The sequence below is a fragment of the Hyperolius riggenbachi genome, chromosome 10, assembly GCF_040937935.1.
Source record: "Hyperolius riggenbachi isolate aHypRig1 chromosome 10, aHypRig1.pri, whole genome shotgun sequence".
NCBI classification, from domain to species: domain Eukaryota; kingdom Metazoa; phylum Chordata; class Amphibia; order Anura; family Hyperoliidae; genus Hyperolius; species Hyperolius riggenbachi.
In genome coordinates this window covers 67,669,172-67,681,500 of record NC_090655.1, presented here as the reverse complement: position 1 = coordinate 67,681,500, position 12,329 = coordinate 67,669,172, and the positions used below count along the sequence as shown (strand labels likewise).

The window sequence follows — 12,329 nt, the reverse complement described above, 5'->3', positions numbered from 1 at the left end:
ATTTTCTCTGGCGTTCAAGGAGCCCCTGGAAGCTACATGTAGCTTCCAGGGGAGGTTAACCGCGACGGCTAATGTCCCCCTAGGGGAAGAAAAAACGCGACCGCATCCAAACGCACACGAACGCTGCTGAACGCGACGCCAGCAAACGCAACGCCTCCAAACGTCCGTCTGAACCAGCCCTAACTTAACCGAAAGATAGTAATTGGTGGTTAAAAAAAAAATAAATCAATACATTGCAAAGTGAGAAGTTAAAAAATAGAAGATAGATCAAGAAATAATTTATATTCGCCATGTAATTCAATCATGTCATTTGATCCACCATAAGCGAGCAGGTGATCATCTTTACTACTGGAAGACACGTAAAAACACAGACAGCACCAACTGCTATTATCTATAAATACACCCACTAACAATGCGATATGCTACATATATATGCGCAGAGGAAACCTCCGCTATTTCCTACAATGCAATGAGGTTCCCAGAAAGGAAACGGTCATTGCCATTGCCCTGACATCACATTGCACAGAAGCTATACTTGTAGGCAGAGAAAGACCACACACGCAAATCTTCAGGCACGGTGAACTAGTAAGAAAAACTTTACTTGTGCATAACATGCGGATAACAGAAATACAGCAGGATCAACTCACAAAATGAAATAATCAACTAAAAAAAAAACCACCATCTACAGTGGCCCAATGTACACATTAATAAACTGCACAGGGCAGTGCCATCTGATGGCCATTGTAGCATACACACATTCTCAGCATGGAAGCTGTTGCATGTATATATTCCAACGGTATTGCAGCATCTCTCACACGTTCACAAGACCTGCAGGAGAGGTAGAGGAAGTCCTGCACAATTTGGCAAATATTCTCACCAATGTAATAATGAGCTCTGCATCTGTGAAGTGAAAGCTGTGACAGTACAGTGCTAGGTCAGCGTAGTGTATGTATCGCAAGTTTTATGTGACAGTAAGCCTGCCCATTTGTGCTCATATCTAACCACACCAATCCAGATGGTGGGTATGGTGTCACATGGGCAGGGGCAGGTCAGAATAAAAAGCATGTGGCAGGAGGGGGTGGGGCTAGTGAAGCATTTCAGAATGGCCACTTCTATAATGCTTGCATACTTGGACCTGGGGGAGGCGCCAAAGCCAGTAAGCTGATTTATTGGGCCAGTACTCTAACTTTTTCCAAGGTTTAAGGTATTTTATCTACAAATAAAACTTCCTTGCTGGTCAATAAAGGCAAGTAAGCGGGAGGAATAGAGGTACTCTTCAGCTGATCAAAGCCAGTTGATTGTAATTCCATGATATTTCTACTTACGATTTTATGAAGCTCGCAGAAAGAAGAATGGTACTGACCTGGATTTTGATTGGCCATGAGAAGTTGCTGACATAGACGTAGAAAGTGATGTTGGGGTTGCTGCGGAAATTGAACTTCTCACAGGAGAAACTGTCCCGATACTCCTTAATGTTGGACCTGGCGACCAGTGGAACCTCCTCTCCCGATATCGTGCCGGCTGCAAACACAGAATGAACAGGAGGTCTACTGCTTGTCATACAACATATTAGCATCAAACAATCAATGGAGGATTAATGTCTCCATGGATAAGGGACAGTTATTTGTAATGCGTAATAATGTATAGAGTAGTTGCACTGCAGCTGCAAGGACAAGAGGGTTAACCTAGAATGAAAAAGCATGCGAGGATGCCAGGCATGCCATTTTTTTTTAGTTCTGCCAGAACAACACTGCAATCCTTGGATGATCAGGTGTAATACAGCTAACAAAACTCCCTGTAATGTGTACAGGTGGGCTGGTGAGAAGTGTTAGGCCAGATTCACGCTGTACTGCATAAAAAACTATTTGTTATCCATTTAAACTGATCAGTTTATTCCATTGAGTATCAGTTTTTCATTGGGTTCTCCATTCCTTTTCACGTCATCACCCGCTCAGTACCTGTCACTATCCACTTGGGTCCCTGCTCACTAGGAACCCCTATATAATACCAGTCCAAGAACCCCATCAGAAGCATCAGCATTGCAAAAGATCAATGGGAATCCTCCACGAGCACCAGGGAGGACTTTATTGGTCCACTACTCAGTCAACCAATGAGAATCCTCCTTGGGGAGGAACAATTCCCATTGATCTATTGCAAACCAACTGTAGCCTGATGCTTCTGATGGGGCTCTGGAATCGGTATACCGGCGATTCTAATGAATGGACAGAGGCAGGTGAGTATTTTATCAAAACATACACGGCGATCAGCCTGGTGAGAACGGAAACTGTCCCTTCTTATAGGCTAGCAGTCCCATAGCCATCCGCTGTGTCTGGCTGATCTGGAGTTATCACAGACTACCCACACTTGTGTTCTGCTTGAGGGAACACACAGATCATCTGTTACAAATGGGCTGATGTGAGCTACCCGCTCAAATCCAATCAGTCTGAACTACATTAGTCTGCCCCTTTAGTCACATGGGCATGCGGGAGGAGTGACTTATGAAGCCACACCTCCATGCTGACTTATCACTCAATTCAGTACACCTCTGGTAGGAAGGTGTGGCTTCTGAGTCACAGAGAAAAGAGGAAGCAGTGAGCAGGCAGTTGGTGGTCTTTTCAAATTCAAGTGGCTTTTACCATTAATTTTTATACAACAAATTGAAAATAAACTTCTATTCTATGCATATAGGAAACTCCAGGAAGTGGGTTGTACTATTTATTTTAAACAGCAAAGTTCAGAAGAAAATAGAACAATGGCTATTGCAAAGAGTCCAACGGTGAAATATATGCAGATTACTCGCTGGCTATAAATGGTCTTTTCTTCTTCTTTTTGAAGGTTAGCACTGTTCCAGCCTTTAATCAGCAGTTTGCTATCGTTGAGCCCGTTGTGGGGTTTGCTGTGCCGCTAGGACAGCAATCAAGCGGGGTCAGCACCATCTCATGTAATGGGACACGATGTTCCCTGTATAAATATGGATGTAATCATCCCAACGCAATTCATTTCATGGGGACAATAGCTGACTTATGGAGAGCGAGATCATCTGACTTGCAAAAGAAGGACACAAATATTTTCAGCCCGAGACGACCGACCTTTTGTCAGGCATGCCGCATGATCAGACGTTTGGGCCTTCCCTAAACGATAACCGAGGCCTACGGCAAAGAAACGGGGGCCAGAAACAATCTGCATGCCGCCAAGGACCATCTGTACTTCAGCATCACTCATGATAAGTGGTGAGGTTCACAATTGTGAGCTGGTAAATGGCTTTTTCAGACAACTTTGAGTTGCTCTGATTGGAAGAACTTTCCTTTACCAAAATGCATGGACTGGTTAGGAGGCCTGTATTTCACAGCAAATCGGAAGACGCAGAAGTCAGAGAAGGCGACTACTGTAGGAAGATCAGATTGATGTAGTCCACGAGTAGCCACCAGCTTACAAACTATATACACTCAGACTTTTATTGCCTGAAATGATAGTTTGTGATAGTCCCAGATAGAAATCTAGTAGTAGCAGTAGGGTATTAAAATCTCGTGTGAGCAAGGGGTCAGTTGGGGCCGCCTCTGCTGAGAAGCTAGAGTTTGCACAGAGTCCTTTGACCACCCTTAGGTGGGCGAGCGCTTGTCAAGGGCATTTTTCACCCCACCCATCTGTACAACCTTGGGGCCCTACATGGTCTCCTGAGGGGTCTAGTCCTGATACCTGCCAGGAGAAAGTTAATCACTTCACCCTAAACGGGTTTTTACCCTAACGGACAAGAGCGATTTTCACCTTTCAGTGCTCATCCCTTTCATTTGCCAATAGCTTAATCACTGCTAATCACAATGAAATGATCTATCACAAGATTTTAATTATGTCCCTAGTACAAAGTATGGTAACAATATAGTATTTGGAAATAAAGGTGTATTTTTTCTTTGTTGTTTTTGTACTATTTTCACCTACACAGGGATGCACGTGCACAGCAGCAGCAGCAGCAGAAGCACTGTCCGACTTATAAAAACATCCTGGAGCTATTGAGAGGCTCTAGCAGGACGTTTTTATAAGTCAGCTTGTCATAAAGTGATTAATTACAATCATGTACAGGCCTTTATTGTTATATTGCAAGACATAGTGGGAGTTGTGCAACTACAGAATAGTAGCTGTTATGAGCCAGTGTTGTGGTTCATAGTGTGAACAAGCTTGAAAACCCCACCCCAACCCCAGCCTGAAGGAAATGCAGCAACTGCCTGTTGGCTGAACACAGAGTGCCCCCTCATAGAGAGGGCATTACAGGTAGTCCCCGGATAAAGAACGAGATAGGGACTGTATATTTGTTCTTAACTTGAATCCGTTCTTAAGTCGGGACGTTTGAAACCGCTTCTTCAAACTTCCCCCACGGAAATGACATATTTGCGACGGGATCGGGCCGTTCGTATTGGCGAATCGTTCGTAAGTCGGGCATCTGTAAACCGGGGACTACCTGTATTTAAAAGAAGAGCAAAGAAACTGATCTTGTGACCAGATCAATAACTGTATGTGGCCACTTTATTAGTACTAGAAAGGGCTTTGGTAGATTAGGGGACTTGTCGAAGTGCAATTAAATGTTTTTCTTACATGCCTGAACTTAGGCTGTAAGGTCATGTCCTACTGAGACCTTCATGGCTTTACAGGGAACCCAAGGTGAGAGGGATATGGAGACTGCCATATATATATATATATATATTTTAAACAATACCAGTTGCCCGGAAGTCCTCTTTATCCTGTGTCCCCAACACATAGTAATAGACCCTGAAAAAGCATGCAGCTGATCAGGTACCATGACTCAGGTTTTACTGGATTAGACATATGCTTGTTCCAGGGTTTTGACTCAGACACTACTTATGCCAGAAGATCAACAGAGCAGCCAGGCAACTGGCATTGTTTACAAGAAAATAAATATGGCAGCCTCCATATCCTTCTCACCTCGGGTGTCCATTAAAGGGAACCTGAAGTGAGGAAAATGATTTAAAATAAACACATGACATAGCTGCAAATGAATATTACATACTAACCTCACCGTCAGTTCCTCTCAGAAGCTCACTATTTTCATCTTACAGTGATCCCTCCCAGTTCTGACAATATTTTGTCAGAACTGAAATATACCAGTTGCTGCCAGATATACTGTATATACAACTGATTTTGCAAGGTAAATGTTCATGTTTCCCTATGGCTCAAGTGGGTGATATTACAGTTCAACAGTGTGTTGACCTGGAAGTGGTTGGGGTAATGGTATTTTTAAAATAGAGGACAGAGAATTCCATTGATCACAGTGGACAAATGGGACGCAGGAGAGGAGAAAGAGAGTGAGGAGTAGACTGCACAGGAGGCAAGTGTGACCTGTGTATGGTTATTTTTACTTTTTATTTTCAGTTCAGGTTCTCTTTAAAGGGATCCTGAAGGGAGGAAACAATTCAGGTTTGATACATAACTAAGTGGAGGGAAAGCTATGGATACCACAGAGCCTTCTCAGTCCTCAGTCTGCCCCGTCGTTCCACTACCATTCCCCATTGAAGATATTTGACCTGCTAGATTGAATATCTCTTTGGAACTCCTGGGGCAGCATTCGGAAAAAAAACTTGCGTCCAAGTACTTCTGAAGATGAGCACATCCATACTCCACAGGCAGGAGTAAAGCCTCTGATCTGTGGGGATGTGAGTACTTCTGAAGGCTGCCCAAGAAGTGCTGAAGGCCAAGTCAGTCATGTAATTTCAACATTGGAACCATGGGACGGACAGAGGACTGGGAAGGTTCTATGGTATCCACAGCCTGCGCACCACATAGAGATGTATGAAACCTGAACTGAGTTTTCTTACTTTAGGTTTGCTTTAAAGTGTACCCAAGGCAAATGCTATTCGACACATGGGCACAGATGCGTGTTCCTTGCTCAGGGCCTGAGCCCAAGGCTGCATTTTTAAAAACACATAAAAATGCATGCATTTTTGAAATGCGTTAAAACGAACAAAAAAACCAACACATTAAAACGGCTTAAAACGCATTTCAAAAAAACCTTGAAAAACGCATGCGTTTTTAAAAACGCAGCAGTGGGCTCAGGCCATTAGTGACACGCCTCTGTGTCCTCTCTGCGCTGCACTCTGTTCCCCCCCTGAAATTGCCGACAAGCAGCATGTTGGCATCCTAACAGGGGAAGGGGTGTCCTTTGCAGGAAACAAACTTCTGCAGAACGCCCAGTCTAACGTTAGGAATGCCCTTACCCACCTTTTTCTGCCCCTTCTCCACCTTTATCCAACCCTTTCCCACCCCTCCCCGCCCTTCACAGAGCCTTGCCCCGCCTCTCTCCACCCCTTTGTGTCACAGCACAGCTTGCAGCTCTCTGTGAGAGCTGAGATGCTACAGCATTCTGACCTCTGGAGTCGTGGCCATCTTGAAAAAGAAGAAAACTTCCCTGCAACCCAGTGGATGAACGGAATGGCGTAGATTGGCAAGGAGTAGATCATTGGACTCATGGAAAATACTTGGTCCGGGTAGTATGTTTTTTTCTTTTTACATGACCCTGGTAATCCCAGATAGTAAACGGGTACAGCAATAAAAAGGTGCAAAAATTCAATCTTTGCGTGAGAGCTTTAGCCAATCCTTGTCCGGGTAGGAGATGGAGAAGATTCTATCAGAGAAGCACACTGACAACTTAAAACTTTGGAGTACTACTAATCCTTTACTAGACACACACACACAAAACAATCTGTCTGCAGTTGGGTTTTAAAAGCATTATTTTCATAACCCGAACATTTGTATAGCGCTTTTCTCCTGTCGGACTCAAAGCGCTCAAGAGCTGCAGCCACTGGTGGGACACGCTCAAGAGGCCACCCTGCAGTGTTAGGCTTTGTTCACATTACCAAACACAGACGGCCGTGCGTTCGGAACGCACGCCATCCGCGTTTTTATCCGTTGCGTGGCTGATCCCATTCACTGAAAGTGAATGGGACAGCTGCGCGTTTTGGGAAAAAATGCGTGCAGCATGCGTTCCTGGACCGCACAGGCCCAGAATGCATGCAGTGTGAATATCAGACAGTGCAGTCTATGCACTGTCTGATGTTATGCGTGTCGGCCTCCTGCACGCGCTCCCAAAACGCGGATGGGAACGCGTGCAGTGTGAACGGGGCCTTAGGGAGTCTTGCCTTGAACTCCTTATTGAATAGGTACTGACCCTAGCCAAGATTCAAACCCTGGTCTCCCATGTCAAAGGCGGTGCCCTTAACCAGTACATTATTCAGCCACACCTATCAACTGTCTGTGGAAAAGAGGCAATCATGCCTGTTTTAAACCTTGTTCATGTTCTAAACCTATCAGTACTGGTTTCCTGTGTTCTTTAGGGCTGTGGCACTCACTGCAACTATTCAGAAATATTTATTTTACAGGCGTAACAATTTGAGCAGATGCTACAGTCTATGACACTGCCGGTAAAATCTCAAAGCGTCTGGGGAAAAAGGGAAAAATAAAAAAGTATGAATAAATATATTAGTAGATAAATTTCATAGTAAAAACGTCCCATTTAGCATCCTCTCCAGAGCCAACCGCCCCGAAAATTTACTCCCCATGTCAATAAAAATTCATGGATTGCCAAGCCGGAGAGAGTGAATCTGTGCGGACGAGAAGACGGCTGGGGAGCCTAACGAACAGATTACATAAAAATACGCCGTGACATTTACGAGCGACAGTTAACAGCCAGGCAGTTTTGTTTGATCAGAGAGAGAGATTGGGAATTACGGTGACAAGGACACACTTTTTTAAGGTGGATTAATTTTCTCACTCTACTAAGCCGTTGTAAGGACCAGTAACTGTTTTTGATTTGCTGTGGCTTGTTCAGGGGCACCACTTAAAGCGGATCAGAGATGAAAAACTAACAGTAGCAATTAACTTGTCTATATATCTTATCTAAAGTTTAGATAGTTTACACAGCAAATCTAGCTGCAAACAGCTTCAATAGAATATGATTATTTCTTCCTGTGATACAATGACATCAGCCATGTTGTTTGTAAACATTGCACACAGGCAAGCTTATCTGCATCTTCAGCACTTAGCCTGTGAAAAAAACCTAATACCCCCCTCCTCCTCCCTCCTCCCCTTTGCCTCTGAAATCTTTGGCTAGTAATACCTCCCGCTCCTTCTGCCCAGACTGAGCTCCCATGAGCTCTTGCTACTGTCTGAAAATGCCAAGGCTCTCTGTAAAGCTCTGGGCGAGGCTTGTTTAGTTTATAGGGAATTAGAGTATTTAAACAAAAACAAAAAAGTATTTAGCTTGAGCCCTATAAAAAAACTAGGAAAGGAACACAATTATGCAATGAGTACACGTTCATCTCGAATCCACTTTAAAGTACAATTGTAACTGTTTAAAACAAAAAAAAAGTTAGATACTCCTAAGAGGAGGGAAGGCTCTGGGGTCCCTTATAGCCCTTCCCAGTCCTCTCTGCATCTCCTCATTCCACCACGGACCCCCATTCAGTTCCCCTGCTGGTTGAATCTTCGGGTGTCTTTGGGTCTCTGAGTACTTCCAAAGATGTACAGTAGTGGGGTGCCTTGACACCCTAAAGAAAAATTACAGGAAACAAAAACAGGAGCCCAGTAGTGCAATATGTTTGGGTACTGTGTATTTGTAACGAAAGAGGAAATAGATGCTCTACTCACAAAGGCGGGTTGCAGGCGGGGCAACCAACCACAGAAAGCAGGTGGAGACAATGAACCCGACTCCACTCAGGATGGTCCGGATGGACCTGGATGCGGTTGCTCTCCTAGATAAAAATAACCGGTTTCCATACCACTGTGGTGGGGTTTTGTAACGGTTGGGTGTCGTAGCTCAGATGTCTGATTATGTGGTGATCTGCAGAATCACCAATAATGCAGACGCTATACCCGATTATGTGTGATCTGCAGAATCACCAATAATACTAGTATAGCAGACAAGGAGCAGAGTGTGTAGTGATTTGGTGCAACCGTAACTTTAATGGTACAATGAGACCTCACCAGAGGGGCTGGTGAGGTATAAACAGTACACTGACCGTGCACTAACGTACAACCTCCAGCAAGCTGGAGGAACAATACTGAAGAGGCTGAGTCTCCCGAGGAGCAGGTGATTCAGAATATGCTGCAGGCAAATGAACACCCGATGGGCGGGTGAGTCAGACTGTACTGCAGCCTGCGAGACACAGTAATACTACAATGACAGGTTACCTAACGAGCAGGTAATTAAGGCTGAACTAAGGCCGAGCAGAACTGCTTCACCAGCGGAGCTAGCGTAGTTAACTCCTCACCAGTGGCGAGGGCCCACTGGAGAGTAGAATGGTCAGGCAGGCAAGGTTCGGCAGCAGAGAGGTAAGTATCAGTACAGGATCGTGAGACAAGTGAGTAATCGGTAATCAAGCAGAGGTTAGCAACAGGAAGGTACGTATCGGTACAGAATCGTGAGACAAGAGAGTAATCGGTAATCAGGCAGAGGTTCAGCAACAGGTAGGCAGATAGGCGAAAGTACAGGATCGGAAAGCAGGATCAGAGTCAGGATAATTGCAGAGAGTCATACACAGGAGATCAAAACAGTAAGTAATATTCTAGTCTGGGTGTGAAGTCCTTGGCATCAACACCCGGGAACTAGTCTAAACAAATCACAATAACAAGGTAGCAATATCCTAGTCTAGGTGTGAAATCCTTAGCATCAACACCAGGGAACTAGCCTAAGGTCTGAGCGCTAACACGCAAGTATTCACGTCAACAGACAGTGTGCGAATGAAGTCCGCAGGCTTAAGAAGCAGAGGAGACCCCACTGACACGCCCCTCCAGAATCAGCCAATCCTGGGCATCGTGGGACTCCTCTTACGTCAGCCGACCAGCAGGTCAGCTGACGGGCTTCCTCCCCGCATAAAGGTCCCGTCTGTGGGCGCGCCCGCGCGCTACGGCGACCCCCTGCACCGGAGGACGTTCCGTCCTCGGCGTCCTAGACGCCGCACGGACAGATGGCCACATGGAGGCAGCTGTGGTGCTGCTCGCCGCAGCTGCCTCGTGTATTACAGGTTTCCACTTGTGACCTGTCTCAACCCCACCAATAGACCCCCTATTCTGAAAGGCTTTTTTTCAATTGGCACTTTTATTGGCCGGAGGAAGCGGGCTCAGACCCGCAAAATGCGTTGCCTGTGCAAAATAAAAACGTTTTGTTTACACAAAAGTTTTCGGCACTGAGGTAAGCCACCTCAACTTTTTTCTATTTTATTCAGTTTTTAAATGGTTTTATACATACACCAGGGTGCCTCTTTCCCCATATTGTACTTCCAAAGATGATTGGCTATATACAGCAGAATGAGCGGCTATATACAGCAGATGCACAAGCCCACACTCTCATGTGCACAGTACGGAGCCACTCAACTTTAAAGTACACCAGAGCGTTAGTAACATTTCAGCTGTCTGTTTCCACAGTTAGGAACATATTGAGGAAATGGAAGACAACAGGCTCAGTTCAAGCTAAGGCTTGAAGTGGCAGACCAAGAAAAATCTCAGATAAACAGAAGCGACGAATGGTGAGAACAGTCAGAGTCAACCCACAGACCAGCACCAAAGACCTACATCATCTTGCTGCAGATGGAGTCACAATGCATCATTGAACCATTTGGTGCACTTTACACAAGGAGATGCTGTATGCAGAGGAAGCCTTTTTTTCAGAGCCGTTTGAGGTATGCTAAAGCACATTTGGACAAGCCAGCTTTATTTTGGAATAAGTTGCTGTGGACTGCTGAAACTAAAATTGAGTTATTTGGACATAAGGGGCGTTATGCATGGAGGAAAAACAGCACAGCATTTTAAAGAAAAACACCTGCTACCTACAGTAAAATATGGTGGTGGTTCCATCATGCTCTGGGGCTGTGTGGCCAGTGCAGGGACTGGGAATCTTGTCAAAGTGGAGGGACGTATGGATTCCACTCAGTATCAGCAGATTCTGTAGACTAATGTCCAGGAATCAGTGACAAAGCTGAAGCCGAGCTGGATCTTTCTACAAAACAACGACCCTAAACAAGACAACAACCCTAAACACTGCTCAAAATCCACTAAGGCATTCATGCAGAGGAACAAGTACAATGTTCTGGAATGGCCATCTCAGTCCTCAGACCTGAATATAACTGAAAATCTGTTGTGTGTGTCAAAGAGAGCTGTCTATGCTCGGAAGCCATCAAACCTGAATAAACTGGAGATGTTTTGCAAAGAGGAATGGTCCAATATACCGTCAACCAGAATCCAGACTCTCATTGGAACCTACAGGAAGGGTTTAGAGGCTGTAATTTCTGCAAAAGGAGGATCCACTAAATATTGATTTCATTTATTTTTGTGGTGCCCAAATGTATGCACCTGCCTAGTTTTGTCTCAACAATTATTGCACACTTTTCTGTAAATCCAACAAACTTAATTTCACTTCTCAAATATCACTGTGTGTCTCCTATATGATATACTTAACTGACATTTTTTATCGTAACAACCAACGATTTATACAGGAAAATCATGACGATTAACAACTTTGCCCAAACTTTCACATCCCACTTTATACAAGATTTCACTCGTGCTTCACCCCTCTTGTGGAAACCCCTGCCATAACACATTTGTCACTCTCAAACCTTTGAAATCTGTAAACACTCCCTTAAAACTAACTTTTTCCAACAAGCCTACGCTCTACCTTAGGCCATTTCCCCCTTTGACCTTTGGCCACGTTGTACTTAAAAACACTTTGCCTCTAGGTATGAATATTGTATAATACCCCACCTCTTGTTCCTCCCCTATTTCTTTAGATTTGAAAGGATACCCGAGGTGACATGTGACATGATGAGATAGACATGGGTATGTACAGTGCCTAGAACACAAATAACTATGCTGTGTTCCTTTTTTCTTTCTCTGCCTGAAAGAGTTAAATATCAGGTCAAATATCAGTCCTGACTCAGACAGGAAGTGACTACAGTGTGACCCTCAATGATAAGAAATTCCAAATATAAAACTCTTTCCTAGCAGAACATGGCTTCTGAGAGCAGGAAAGAGATAAAAAGGGTCAATAGTTCATAGATTTTAGCTCTGGCATTCTTCAATGAATGTGTCATTGAGCAAAAACAATAAAACAGTTAAAACTTGAAAAGTAGATTTAAACATAAAATAAACCCCTGGAATATCCTTAAAAGTCATTTTTAGGAGAAGGAAGATACCGTATTTTTCGGACTATAAGACACACCTAAATTTAGAGGGCAAATATCAGGGAAAAATATATATACTAAACCTAGATGTGTCTATGTGTCAGGGGCGTCTTGTAGACCTTTTTGCCCCAAGATGTCTCTAAGCTACTC

The 12,329-nt window shown here is 44.3% G+C and overlaps 1 protein-coding gene across 2 annotated transcripts in view; it reads right to left on the bottom strand.

Moving 5' to 3' along the window:
* ATRNL1 (attractin like 1) overlaps positions 1–12,329 on the bottom strand; it is a 903,042-nt gene that overhangs the window by 379,511 nt on the left and 511,202 nt on the right. For both annotated transcript variants that reach the window (XM_068257926.1, XM_068257927.1), the window contains exon 24: positions 1,364–1,521. In XM_068257926.1, coding sequence (XP_068114027.1) covers positions 1,364–1,521 — 158 coding nt within the window. The remainder of the gene's footprint in view (positions 1–1,363; positions 1,522–12,329) is intronic.